General features: G+C 57.1%; 2 protein-coding genes across 2 annotated transcripts in view; one reads left to right on the plus strand and one right to left on the minus strand.

Moving 5' to 3' along the window:
* The first annotated feature begins 319 nt into the window (after positions 1-319).
* The window catches only part of LOC128336148 (unconventional myosin-XIX-like), a 44,686-nt gene continuing 31,486 nt past the window's right edge, over positions 320-13,519 (plus strand). The window contains 2 exon segments of the mRNA XM_053275338.1: positions 320-590; positions 896-1,332. Coding sequence (XP_053131313.1) covers positions 320-590; positions 896-1,332 — 708 coding nt within the window.
* Positions 5,841-10,141, minus strand: PIGW (phosphatidylinositol glycan anchor biosynthesis class W). The gene is made up of 2 exons (XM_053275025.1): positions 9,888-10,141; positions 5,841-7,706 (listed from the first exon to the last, which is right to left on the minus strand). The coding sequence occupies exon 2, from the start codon at positions 7,682-7,684 to the stop codon at positions 6,167-6,169; it is 1,518 nt and encodes a 505-aa protein (XP_053131000.1). The 5' UTR covers positions 7,685-7,706; positions 9,888-10,141; the 3' UTR covers positions 5,841-6,166.

A 13,519-nucleotide genomic window follows, 5' to 3' on the forward strand; every position in this document is an offset into this window, starting at 1 on the left:
ATCTGGACACATCCCTCGAAGACAAACCCGGCAAAGTTGTTCAAAGGCAAGCAGTTAAAACTCCTCTAATTTAGAGGGGAGGAACACAGGCTGAGAAAGGGGCAATTAGCACAACGCCAGCCACGGCAGATATTTGTTTTTAATTGCAATGTTACTTTTCATCGCTGCTGGGTGTCACAGATCCCTGCAGCTCACCCAGGGATGGGCCAGTCAATCCTGACCTGGCTGGCCCGGAAACCTCTCCCAAGCCGCTTCCAGGACTTGGAATTCAGTCGAGGAGTGTCTGGCTGTGGGAGGAGAGGAGTCCTGCGGTAACAGAATGATCCTGGTGAATTCACAGGGCGATGGTTCTGCTCAGCTAGTGACTCTGTGCAGACTGAACACCGAGGGAGCAGCACAGGACAAGCGGCCCCCCGAGAACCTGCACCTCACGTTAAACAGCCATGTGATTCCCCCCCCCCATTTTGGGGTCAGGGAGGGGTATGTTTCTGCCATGGGCTTGGGAGAAAGTGGAGTGGGGGCCTTGGCCCTAGAGTATCCTGCTTGCAGGAACCAGGTTGGTCCACCAGCTCTCTCCAAATGCAGAGCAGGTGAGCTCCCCCTGCCCTTCAGGAGCACCAGGAACTCCAGGCTGCCCCAGGCTTCCCAGCAGGGAGAAGGAGAGCTGGCGGTGGCTCTGGGCCGGAGGGCCGTGCTCCTCCCGCTGAGCAATGGGGGAGGGGGTGGCGGCTCTGAAGGCAACCGTCCCCGCCCCCCCAGCAGCAGCAGCAGCAGCAGCTGCTCTACGTCGCAGGTAGACGTCTTCGGCACGCGGAGGCTTTACGCAGCAGCCCTGGCCCGGCCCAGTTGCCAGGACGACGCCCCCCCCGGGAGGGGGAGTGAATTCCGCCGCCAGGTAATCCTTCGGCGGAAGCTCGGCGGCGGGTTCTGCTCTCTGAGGAAGCCAGCTGGCTGGCTGGGAGGGCCGCCAGTTTGGAGACGCGCACGCCCCCCGCCCCGCTGTCCGCGGCGCCCCCCTCGCCGGCCAAGGAAGCAGCAGCAGCAGCAGCAGCAGCGGGCGCCCCCGGCTCTCCTCCTCCAGCTGAGGGGGCGCGGCTGGCGACTCCTCCTCCCGCTCCAGCTGGCTGGCCGGCCAGCCTCTTTGCGAATTGCGCCTCACTCGGAGTCGGACTCGTCGAGGAGCGCAGCGCACGCGCCGGCTCTCCTCCTCCTCCTCCTCCTCGTCGTCCTCCTGACCTGCTGCTGGCCCATGGAGCGGTGGCGGTGGCGCGCGCCCTGGTCCAGCACGGCCTGCAGGTGGTGGGCTGCGCCCGCAGCGTCGACAGGGTCGAGGTAGGCGCGCGCGCGGCGGCTGCTTCTTCTTCTTCTTCTCAGTTTCTGGCCGGGGCGGGCAGCAGGCAGGCAGGCGGAGACCCTTTTCCTCCTCACCCGGGGCGGCGGCGGCGGCGGCGGCAGCTGCTCTGTCTCGTCTGGGCAGAACTCGCCCGCCCGCCCGCCCGCCCCTCTTTCTCTCCGGACGCGCCGTCGTGCCTCTCGCAGGCAGTGCCGAGGCGGCCTGTCCGGGCCCGTGTCTCCCCCGGGCTGGCGACTCGTGAGCGCCCCGTGGCTGGACAGGCTGCCGGGAGGCACTACAGCCCTCTTGCTGTATAATGAAGTAACAACAGAATGGCACAGCCTGCATTAGTTGGAAATAATGGTTCTCTGCAAGAGAAGTTGCTTTGCTTGTCAGTGCACAGCACTGTCACAACTGTGTTTCTCTAGCAATGTTCCTCCCCCCATAGGTTAGAGCCACCGGCTATGGAATGTAGTGAAGCTGAAGGGGTTGATATGACTAGGAAGATGTTGGCAGTCTGCCGGCGTACCTGTCCAGGGTTTGTTTTCTGGCCTTGGTTAGGCACCTCGGCATCAACATGCTGTTTGCTTGTGAGGATGACTTTCGCATTTGTCTTGTATAAAGGTATGGATGTTTGAATATTCCTTTGTCTTGCTTTGAGCAAAAGCCAAAGCAACACCTCTGTTCTTAAGGCAGAATAAAACCTTTGATCTTAAAGTCCTCTCATCTGGGCTGATTATTGGGCTCCATCTGCCCAGGAACGAACCTCCTCATTGGGGACAAGGTTACCCTGATACATCAAGTGGTGCCGTGGCTCGGATATGGGGTGCAATCAGGGACCCCACTGGGCGGTGCGTCCCCTCCGGGGCTCTTGCTGGGTGAAAAGGCATGCCGGCTACTGGGAAATTTCCCGGGTCCTTTTTCACAAGCAGAGCAGCCCCCGAGTGGCCACCACAAGCTGTTGGCAAGGTACCTGCCAGCCCACTGTAATGATCCCCCCCTGCGTGTTTTACTTTTAGCAGATTCTTCTATTCTGCCTGGGAAGTTTGTTTACCAGTGTATGTTCAGAGGTGTATGGGATGAAATTAAAAGAGGAATTGGAGCTGTGTTTTGCTGTAATCATGCTGTCTGTTGTTCAAGGCTGGGAAGGCAGCTGGGTTAAGGGGGGCGAGGGTGAAAGCGCAGCCGCTGATGGAATGTATTGCTATGTGGTTGGAAGTTTGCGGGACAAAAGGGAAGTTTTTATTTAAACTGAATGAAATGTATGGAGTGGCATGTTGGAGATTTATAGACACTGTGGTCAAGAGGTATGGTTTTGTCTTGATTAGTATATGTGGGAAACAAGATAAAATTGTGGTATGCAATATGAGGGAGGTTGGGGGCAGAATGTTGATTTATAGACCTTTTGCTGATGATTGTGTTTTCTGGGCATTTCTTTTTTGTGTGTTCCGCTTGACTGGATAACTTGCTCATGGGCAAACATGCTTGGGTGATTCAGCGTTTATTATATTGTTAAATGAAGCCACAGTTTTATTTGTTTATATGTAGTTGAAGTATGAAGCTGTTCATTTTGTTATGTTTTCTACAAAGTATTTGATTATATCACTGAACATAGACCTCCCTGCTTCTTTTTGAAGTGTTTGTTTAAATGCTATCTGTGTTTGATGTTAATTCCAGGGGAGCTGTGTATGTGTGTGTGCTTTTGGAATAATATTTAATTGTATCACTAACATGTGAGCTTTTCTGCCTCCCATCAAGAGCTTTGTTTAAATATTGCCTGCGTCTGATGTTAATTTCAGGGTTGCTGTGGGGGTGTTTGTGTATATCTGGAGCGCTATGAAGGAGTGCTAAACGTGCTTAAAAGTTATGTCATCATAGTTTCTTTTGTTTCAATGCTGTTCAGAATATGTAGTTGTTCATTTTGTTGTGTTTTTATGATGGTGTTTAGTTGTAACACTGAGATGGGAGCTTCCCTGCTTCCTATCACAAATGTTACTATGTGTTCAGTGTTACTATGCCTGATGTTAATTCTAGGGGAACTGTGTATAACTCTGCCCCCCCCCCCCGATCTAACACTGTTTAATATTGACTGCGTCTTATGTTGATTCCAGGGGGATGTTATGATTCCAGTTATGCTTCTGTTGAGTTTTGTGTGGAATAATTCCACATTTTGTTGGAATGCAGAGGGTATTCTGCCTTTCTTCCTATTCCTTTTGGTGTTCCTCTGCCTATATATGTGAAAGTGTTTTTGTGATTTGCTATTATTTCTGTGACTTGTTACAGAACATTACTTGCCCTGGGATTGAGTTCCAAATTTGTTTGGAATAATTAGCCGTGGTCTTAGCTACAAAGGGAACTTTCGCAGCACCCCGGTCCTGGCCAGAAACGGGTTCTGGATGACAGTTTTCCTTCTTGTGGGTCTTCCTCCTTTTGTAACAAGGGGGGGGGTATACTGCTAAGAGGCTGGATTGCATATATATGCAAAAGAAATGGTGAGTTCTGTCCACTCCATACACTGGATGGAGATTGATTGCCCTGACAGAAATCTGTGAGTATGTAGGTAGCCACTTAGGTTAGGGTGCTGGGCTGAGAAGGGGAGACCTGAGTTCGGATCCTCATTTGACCATGACACTTGCTGGGTGGCACTGGACAAGCCACTTAGAATGCCTGCCTTAAAGGATTATTGTGTACAGAAATGAGACTTATGTAGTACACTGCTTTGGATTTTTCAGAAGTACAGAGAGAGACTCTATGAGGCTATGGGGGAATGGGACTGTCAGTTCCACCCAAAGGGCCTTTGTGACATTTAAGCGCTGGAATCTCTGTTGCGGCCTATCGATTGATAAGACTATGTTTGACCTGTCGGATTTTGATGTTTTCCCACAAGGGGGGAAGAAAGTGGACTTCCTTATTGTTTTCTCTTTTGGTTTTTAATATTTTTGCCTCCTGCTTAGGATCGCTCATTGGGGACAAGGTTACACTGATACATCACTCTCTGGGTGGTGGTGGTGGGGGTGGTCGGAATGGCTGGGGGAGCCGGCCTTGGCGGGAAGGGAAGTTCACGTGAAGGGCTAGTGAGATCCAGGAGAAGTGTGTGCTTATATTCTGTCTCCCATAGGGATATAGGTCGCTGCCATATACCGAGTCAGACCCTTGGTCTCTCTAGCTCAGGACTGCCCACACAGACTGGCAGCGGCTTCTCCCAGGCTGCAGGCAGGAGTCTCTCTCTCAGCCCTATCTTGGAGATGCTGCCAGGGAGGGAACTTGGAACCTTCTGCTCTTCCCAGAGGGGCCCCATTTTCCGCTGAGGGGAACCTCTTCCAGTGCTCACACTTCTAGTCTCCCATTGATATGCAAGCAGGGCTGGGCAGGCCCGTGTCCCTTCATGGCAAGGTTGCCCTGCGAAACGTCCACCTCCGAGCAATTGATTTCTCCCAGAAAGGTGGGTGGGGTGCTCAGGAAAGATGGGTGGGGTGCCACCTATTTTTCCATAGCTCCTGTGCATGTCCAGAGTGCCAGTTAATATTTTTGTGAGCAGGGCCAGATTATGCTTATGAGGAGTCGAAGGCTAAAGGTGGGGGGGGGCCTGGAATAGAGGAGCGAACCTTCGACTAGATGATTAATCTGTTTTCCATGTTTTGCAATGATTCTCTCCCCCGCTGCCCCCCATGTACATTTGAAGCAGGCCTTGACAAGTGTTGTAGGCCACAGCCCAAAGATTTAGGAGCCAGACAGTAGGCACTTTATACAAATATCTGAGCTAGTGATAGATTGTGGGGGGCGCAGAAGGGGTTCCTCTTTACTCCCCTGCCAAGTGGCATGCTGAGAACACCCACCGGACTGCTTGGCGCACCTGCAGAGCTGATGGGCGAACCCTCGTCTAGGCGACGCAGCCGCTAATATTGGAGGCGCCCTCAGTCGAGAACCTCTCCCTGCTGCCATGAGACCAGCTCAGAGCACACTTTCCCTGGGCATGCGGGGGGCATTCTTGAGCTGGACCCCACTCACTCCAAACACAGCCTGTCGGGGTGGCTTTTCCTTCCCGGGCCCCCAGGAAGAGTTTCTTTGCACTGCTTCTGCTGTCGCCTCTTTCTTGGAACAGGCGGCCAGGAGGGGGCCTTTTGGAGCAGAAACTGGCCGCAGGTGGCTGACTTTAGAACCTCAGTGGGGAAAGGTGAAATTTGAAACTCCCCTCCTGTGACCCAGAGCAGGGTGGGGGCGAGGATCAACTCTTCTCTTTTTGCAGGGACTGGAAAGCCAGTTTGGGGGAGGGAGAGGTATTTGGGGAGTAGTAAACTAGAAGCCACCTAATGGTGCAGCGGGGAAATGTTTGACAAACCAGAAGGTTGCTGGTTCGAATCCCTGCTGGTATGTTTCCCAGACTATGGGAAACACCTCTATTGGGCAGCAGCAATCTAGGAAGATGCTGAAAGGCATCATCTCACATTGCGCAGGAGGAGGCCATGGCAACCCCCTCCTGTATTTTACCAAAAGAAAACCACAGACCTCTGTGGGTGCCAGGAGTTGACACCGACTCGACACTTTTACTTTATTTAGTAAACTGGGGGTGGGGGGGAACCCTCATGTTTGGAGAGAATCTGCATCCCAGGGTTTTTTTGCCTGCTTCTATGTGAGGATGCATATGCAGCTGCCTTCCAGCTCAGGCCTCAGTTGTCTACATGGACTGCAGCCGCCCTGCAGGGTTTCAGGCCCAAAGGGGTTTTCCTTCCTCCTTCCAGAAGCTCTCAGCCCCACAGACAGGCACGTAGGACCTCGGGGAGGGGGGTGGCTGGGTAGCCCTCCTCGCCAGAACTCCACCAGACCACTGGCCAGTTACCACCACTTTAAGACAATGTTCTTGGCTTGCAAGACATACATCGCCAAGCAGTTTGCGAACATGTAGAGATGCAGAACCAGCAGGGCCGAAGGGGTGCTGCTGTGAAGAGTGTCCACCAGCATATTCGCCAGGCCGGTCAAGACGTTGGCCAGCAAGAAGTACAGCAGCTGGTTCCTGTTCACGGCGCCGATCACGCACACGCCCTGGGGCGCGGCCTTCCTGGCCTGGGGCTCCTCATCGCGCTTCTTGTGGGTTGTAGAGGGCTCCGCCAGCTCCCAGCTGCCAGGCACCGGAGCGCCCTCCGCCAGCAGCTTTGCAAAGACCAGGGCCAGATCCGCAGCCAGGAAAGCGCTGAAGAGTAGGAGGCAGTGAGCCTCAACCCAGAGGCAGAAGGCCAGATTCGCCATCCGCCGGGAGACCCTCTCCACGTGCGTCTGGGTGACGTGGAGACCCACCAGCAGAAGGAAGGCGGCCAGCAGGAAGGTGCGCACGACCCCCATCCACTCCCCCACGGTGGTCCTCTTCTGCCGCAGATAGAGGCCCACCTGCACGCTGGCCATGTAGATGGCGAGGTAGCCAATGACGGAGAAGAGGCCCTCCCGGTTGGCACTGAGGAACCCGGCCCTCGAACCCTGGCCGTCGCTCCCCGACAGGATAAATGACTTCAGAGGGGTCATGGCCAGAAGACATTCATAAGCTGCAGCCAGCACCACAGCAACAATCCAGGCGCGGCGTGCAGAGAAGACTCCCAGAAGCAGCGAGGCGGCCATTCGCACGGCTGCCAGAGTGAAGAAGAAGTTCCAGTGCAGGCCGTATTCGGAGACGTGTTCCTGGTACCCCACGACCTTCAGGCTCATCAGGCGGCCAAAGCCGAGCAGCAGCAGCGGCCAGACCGCCAAGACCTGCTTGGCCAGGTAAAAGGAGGCGCGCTGCACGGCACCGGGTTTCTGCCGCACTTCCGGACACACGACGGCATTCCCGAAAACAAAGGACCCCACTCCAAAGTCCATCACTCCCGTCCCAAAGCTTTCTGTTTTGGCATACCGCCGAGGGTACTGGGGGAAATCGACCGCCAGGATGGCGATGGAGGTCAGCACGTTGACGTACACGCGGAAGACCGTGATGGAGGGGATGTACTCGGGGGCCAAGCTGGTCTCCCCGAAATGGCGGAGGGCGTGCTTCAGCGGTCCCCGGAGGACGCCCCCTCCTCGCCTCCGGTAGACAGCCAAGAGCAGTCCTGCACAGAAGGCCCACAGGGAGAGGATCACCAGAGGGAGGAAGGGGGCCAGGACGGTGCAGGAGAGGATGGGGGGCACGACGAGGACCGCGAAGTCCAGAAGGAAATGGCCGCTCCTCGAACGCAGGGGCTCTCCCCGGTGGAGGAAGTACAAGATCAGCAGCAGCCCCCTGGCCAGGAGGCATGACGGGGCGAGGGGCAGGCCCAGGGAAATCTCCAGCAAGGTCGTGCCATTCAGGTTGGCCACAAACGCTTCCTTGACCCCCTTCTGGGACATCCTTCTGCCTCGGCCGGGCTCCCTGGAAAAGAAAGGGGAGCGGGGAAGCCAGGCTAGTGGGGAGCAGAGTGGGCAACTGAGCCCAAGGTGCATGTACGTGTATACACACGGACACCTGAGCCCAAGGTGCATGGGTTAGAGTGGCTACACATACACAACCCTGGAATACCTGGTCTCACCCAGAATTTAAGCGGCTCACCCCGATTTCAGCTTTCATTTCTTTAATGAAAAGAAGTGGAGTTATGGAGCTAAATTGCAGTCACTCTTCTGCTCAAAAATTATTTTCAAGCCAATTTACATAATGTGCAAATTTGGCACCCAGATTAGGAGAGCCAGGATATGGCAACACTTATATGCGTGTGTGTAGGAAGATAGGAAGCTGCCATCTACTGAGTGGTCGCTCTAGCTTGGACTGGCAGCGGCTTCTCCCAGGTTGCAGGCAGGAATCTCTCTCTCAGCCCTCTCTTGGAGATGCTGCAGCCTGGGAGGGAACTGGGGACCTTCTGCATGGAAGCAGGCAGACCCCAGAGTGGCCCCATTATCCCCCAAGGGGAATGTCTTGCAGTAGTGCTCACGTGGGGTCTCCCATTCAAATGCAACCAGGGTGAACCCTGCTTAGCTAATGGGACAAGTCATGCTTGCAACCACAAGACCAGCTCTCCTCTCCTCTCCTGTGTGTGTATGTATGTGTGTATGTGTATACACACACACACACACACACACACACACCCCTACCCCTGCAATGTATTTTGAGCAAGGAAGGACCAGGCCCCCGAGTGGATTCAGCCACTCTCAGCCCTGCAGGACACAGGACCATGCTTCTGACTGTTTGTTCTGAGGCCTGGAAGTAGCAGGCGTGCTGAGCCAGTACAGCCTCCCTATCACCCTGAGGGTGCTGAGGCCGCTTGGCCCAGCCCGGGGTCACACCACCAGCACGGGCAGCGGTGAGGTGCCAGAACACAGGAGTGGGTCTCTGGAGAGGGGGCGAAGCCTAACCCTGCAGAGGAGGAAAACTTAGTGATAAGCTTTATCTTAGTGGAGGGCTTTGACCTGTAGCCAGTCTCATTTGGGCATCGGAGGCAGGTGTCCAAGGAGAAGATGTTGACTCCGCAAGTCATGCCTAGAGGGGAAAGTGTGCCATCGGTGTCGCCTCCTGGCACCCACAGAGCTTCTCTTGGGTAGAATCCAGGAGGGGTTGACCCTTGCCATCTCCCGCGCTTGCAGGATGAGACGAGGCCTTTCAGCATCTTCCTTTATCGCTGCTCCCCGATAATGTAGATGTTCCCTCCTCACAGCATAGTGTGGGAAACACACACCAGCAGGGATTCGAACCAGCAAGCTGTTTCCCTGCTGTGCAGTTCCTGACACCTCTTTATGATGAAGGAAAGTGTATCCCACCTTTCAGTTTGGATTGACAAGGTGGCGGGTGCCCAATATCGTGGAAGATGGGTGCAGCCCAGTCAATCCACTTCTTATAATTTCACCGACAGCAAGGGGAGCTCTTGGAAGTGGGGGGGGGGGTTACCATCTTATTGCCAGCAGCAGCAGAGGAGGAGGAGCAGCCACCTCTCCATGGTCCTTTGAAGGGCTGGGGGGCAGCGATGGAGGAGGGGAACAGGGTTCATCTCCTCCCCCCGGGAAGCCACATGCCCGCCCGCCATCTGCACCCCGGGCTGGGCAAGCTTCGGCCTGCCAGGAGGAGGCTTGCTCGGAGTAGGAGAGGCAGCCCACGGACTGCAGCTCACACCCTCCGCCTCCAGTTGTGCAGCTGCGGGTGGCTTTCTCTTGCTGCTGCAGGCAGGTGGGGGCACCCTCAAGGGAGGACAGGCTGGTCATTGCCCAAGTGCACCAGTGATGCTGGCAGGGCGGGGGGCTTGCCGAGGCTCTTCCTCCCCCCAGCCAGTGTCCAGGTGGCGAGATCCTTGGGGCGGCAGAGACCCACCGTCTCCTCCTCTGGGAGGAGGCAACAAGCCCCCCCCCCGGTGGTGTTGCTGCTGCTGCTGCAGAATTACGAGCCCCATCGTCCCCCTCCCGGACCATTTTGGCCGGGGCTGACGGGGACGGGGGGCAACGTTTGACACCCTCTGCTGCTGCCGCCCCGAGCGACGCAACCCGGACCTCTGCGGGGGCCCGGGATGCGGGCGCGAGTGGAGGGGATGCCCGCCCGCCCGCCCGCCGGGGGAAGCGAAGCGAAGCCTCTCACCGTCTGCGGGGAAAGGGAGCTGCCGGAACAGCCGCAGCTCGTGCCCGACGCCGCCGCCGCCACCGGCGGGATGATCCTGCCGCCTCCTGCCTTCCTCGGGCAGCAACGGAGCAGCTTGCTGTGCTCAGCCGCGCCGGCAAAGCGAGGAAGAGGTGGGAGGCGCGCTCGGGGGGTGGGGGGGCGTCCCCAGCCCGAGAGACAGCAGCTCCTCCCCTGCGCACCTCGCGCGCGCGCGCGCTTCTGTCTCAGCCGCGGCTGCCGCCCGGACTACAACTCCCGGCAGCAGCCTCGCGGGGAGGAGGCGCTCGGCAAGGTACTGGGGCGGGGCGTTCCCCTGGCTCGCTCGCCGGCGCTTCCTCCGACTCGTGCCGGGCGGGCTCTGCTGCGGCGTTAACGCGGCGCCTGTCTGGCTTTGCGCAGACCAGCTGGCGTGTTGCCGCCGCCGCCGCCAGAGCGCTTGATGGAGAGAGAGGAGTGTGCGGCGGGGCAGGAAGGAGGGCGCTGGACTCGGCTGCGGGCGCGGACGGCACGCCCGTGTACGCGCTCCGCCAGCCATCCTGCGAGGAGGAGGAGGAGGACACACGTGGACGGGCGGGGCGGGGGCGGGGCAGGGGCAGGGCAGGGGCAGGGCGGGGGCGGGGCAGGGGCAGGGCGCGCTTGCAAGCAGCAGCAGCAGCAGCAGGCGGGGCTCTGATCCCGGCTTTCTCCCAGGGAAGCTTTGGCAAGCGTGGTGGGGGCCATTTCCGCCTGCTCACGCCCAGCCCTGCCCTCCCGGAGACGGAGGCGGGGGCTCCGCCTCTCGTCCTCGCTGGCTGCCCAGCAGGACGCTGTTGCGCCCTTGCCTGCCTCCGCCGCCCGCTCCAGCCGCTTCTCCGACCTCCTCCTCCTCCTCCTCCTTCTCCTCATGGGGCGCGTAAGTCCAACAAGGCGACCCCCGCTCCTCTCTCTCTTTCTCCCGAGCTGAGCCCCGGCGACGCCCGCTTGCCCCCGGCGGTGCAGAGTGCCTTCCCCACCCGGCAAAGGTCTGGGCTCTCTGCTGCCTTGGGGCCGATGAACGCAAAGCAGCTGCGCCCTGCTCCGGATCAGCTGCGGAAGCTGCTCCTGGCAAAATATTGTTTGGTTTTTGTAAATAAAGAGTTTCAGGGCCGCAGGGCCCCCAAATGGGCGGAGTCTGGAGCAGTGGGGAGGGGGCGGGGTGGGCTCTCTGGCTCCCCAGGGTTTCCAAGCGCCGATTGCTGGAGTTTGCTGCTTGCCATTCGTTGTCCCAGGTCTCCTTAGTCCAAAGTCGTGGTCGTGAAGGCGCTCTGTACATGCTCCAGTGTCCTCTCGCCCTCTCCCTGTAGCTGTGGAGACCAGCTCCTAGGTGTATGTGCACACCCCCTCCCTGGAATTAATACAATCTGGATCAGGGCCTGCCTGAAGGAAGGGTGCCTTCCTCCTTCTCCTGCCTTCTCCTTGGGGGACCCAACAGAATTTCCCTGTGTGTGTGTGTGTGGACTGCCAGCACCCAGCAGCACCCGTGACATCTCTGCCGATGACCTCTGGGCAGCAACATTTGGCTCCCTTCTCCCCCCCCCCCCACCGCTTCCCAAAGTTTGTTTCGGACTTGGCAGCAGCCACGAAGCCAACGGCCTTGAGGGGTGACTTTGCTTGTCTGTTCTTCTGATCAACATCAGACTGCAACTTCAGTTGTACAGTCACATGGAACCCATGTGGATAGGCAACCCAGGTGGGGTTATTCTTCAGCATTTCAGAGTGTACAACTGACTTGTGGGATCAGACCAGAAGGCCCCCCCCCCGTATTCTGTCTCCAGCAGAGGACAGCCAAATGAACCATTTGGCCGGCGGGGGGGGGGGGGCAGGGGGGCTTCTGGTCTGATCCCACAAGACAGTTGTACGCTCTGAAATGCTGAAGAATAACCACACCCCGGTTGCAGTCACTCTGGTGAGGAATAGAAGCCCACTGGCAGGAGGCACGCAGTGAAATGAGCCCGTGCTCTCTGTAAGCGGGATGGATTGGTTGAAGGGGAACTGGGGGGGAGGTGCTCTCGAATGGGGGTCCCAGATGTTGTCGGACTCCGACTCTCCTCGTCCCCTGGAGTCCAGCAAGATCTGGGGAACCCCCGTTGGAGAAGCTCTGGGGTAACTTAACCGCTGAACGAGAGGGGGCTGGAACGGGCTCCTCTTGGGCAGAGGAACGAGCCATTTAATGGTGCAGCGGGGGAATGACTTGGCTAGCAAGCCGGAGGTTGCTGGTTTGAATCCCCACTGGTCTGTTTCCCTCTATCGGGCTGCAGCGATCTAGGAAGGTGCTGAAAGGCATCAGTCTCATACTGCCCGGGAGGAGGCCATGGTCAACCCTTCCTGTATTCTACCAAAGACAACCACAGGGCTCTGTGGGCACCCGGAGTTGACAATGACTCGATGGCACACTTTACTTTTAATTCTCTGATGGAAACAAATCCCCATAAGTAGGATGATGGCGGCGGTGCGGGGGGGGGGGGGGGGGGCATTAAAAGCACTTGGGGGCCCTGCCTGCAATCTCAGTGTCTGGCTGCCCCTTGCTGTGAGTTTGTTGTCACAGGGATAAGAATATCAGAGCAGCCCTGCTGGATCAGGCCCAAGAAGACCCATCTAGTCCAGCACCCTCTTTCCCCACAGTGGCCCACCAGATGCCTCCGGGAAGCCCACAGGCCAGAGCTGAGGACATGCCCCCTCTCTCTTGCTGTTCCTCCCTTCCAACTGGCATTGAGGCGAGGCTAGCAGCCATGGATAGACCTGCCCTCCATGAATTTGTCTAGACCCCACTTAAAGCCATCCAGGCTGTTGGTTGTCACCACATCCTGTGGCAGAGAATTCCAGAGGCTGGCTGTGTGCTGTGTGAAAAAGGACTTCTCCTTGTCAGTCCTAAATTTCTTGGCAGTCAGTTTCATGGGTTCTGAAAACCGGTTCTAGTGTTATGCGAGAGGGAGAAGCCTTTCTCTCTATCCACTCTCTCTACACCATGCCTGGCAATTAACTGTCTGTTTGGGGCCGGTGCTTGAAACTTTCCACAGACCGCACCCCATGCAGAAATGCTCTGCGTCGTTTGCCCCGCCCTCCCCCTTCCTTAGCAGCTAGAAAGGTTTGGTTTTTTGGAGGGCGAAAATGAGGATTGCTGCTGCTCTGAAGCCTTGGGGGAGCCCAAAGCAACCTTTTCCTTCATTCTGGTTTGTGTGTGACTGTGTGTGCATGTTCAGTTCAGCTCAGCTCGAAGCCTCTGGCACATGCCCGGATGTCCGTGGCACTGTGCAGTCAGAACTTAAGGAGCATTCCCAGAAAAAATACAGATTGCCCAGGGCTGTATCAGAGAGGCGGAAACCTGGCTTTGGTGCAGAATTCGGAGTCCTAAGAATCTCCGCTTCCACTTTTAAAACGGGAAAGCAAGCTTCTTGTGGGCATCAGAGTGAGCTTTCCAATGGCTGAGCGGTAGGCTTCTGTGCCCTTGCACCCCCTTTTCCGGGCCATGTGATGCACACGATGCCCTCTGTCTGCGAAGCGCCTGTGGATGGAGGTCCTGCAGGTGTGAGTTAGGGTCTAAAGGGTGTGTGGGATCCCTAAGCTTGGCACGAGCCACCCTAGGGTCCTGAAGC

The sequence above is a fragment of the Hemicordylus capensis genome, chromosome 12, assembly GCF_027244095.1.
Source record: "Hemicordylus capensis ecotype Gifberg chromosome 12, rHemCap1.1.pri, whole genome shotgun sequence".
Taxonomy (NCBI): domain Eukaryota; kingdom Metazoa; phylum Chordata; class Lepidosauria; order Squamata; family Cordylidae; genus Hemicordylus; species Hemicordylus capensis.

What these genes read in the sequence shown, in the direction of transcription:
- PIGW (XM_053275025.1), bottom strand. Translation starts at nt 7,684, where the DNA reads ATGTCCCAGAAGGGGGTCAAGGAAGCGTTTGTGGCCAACCTGAATGGC.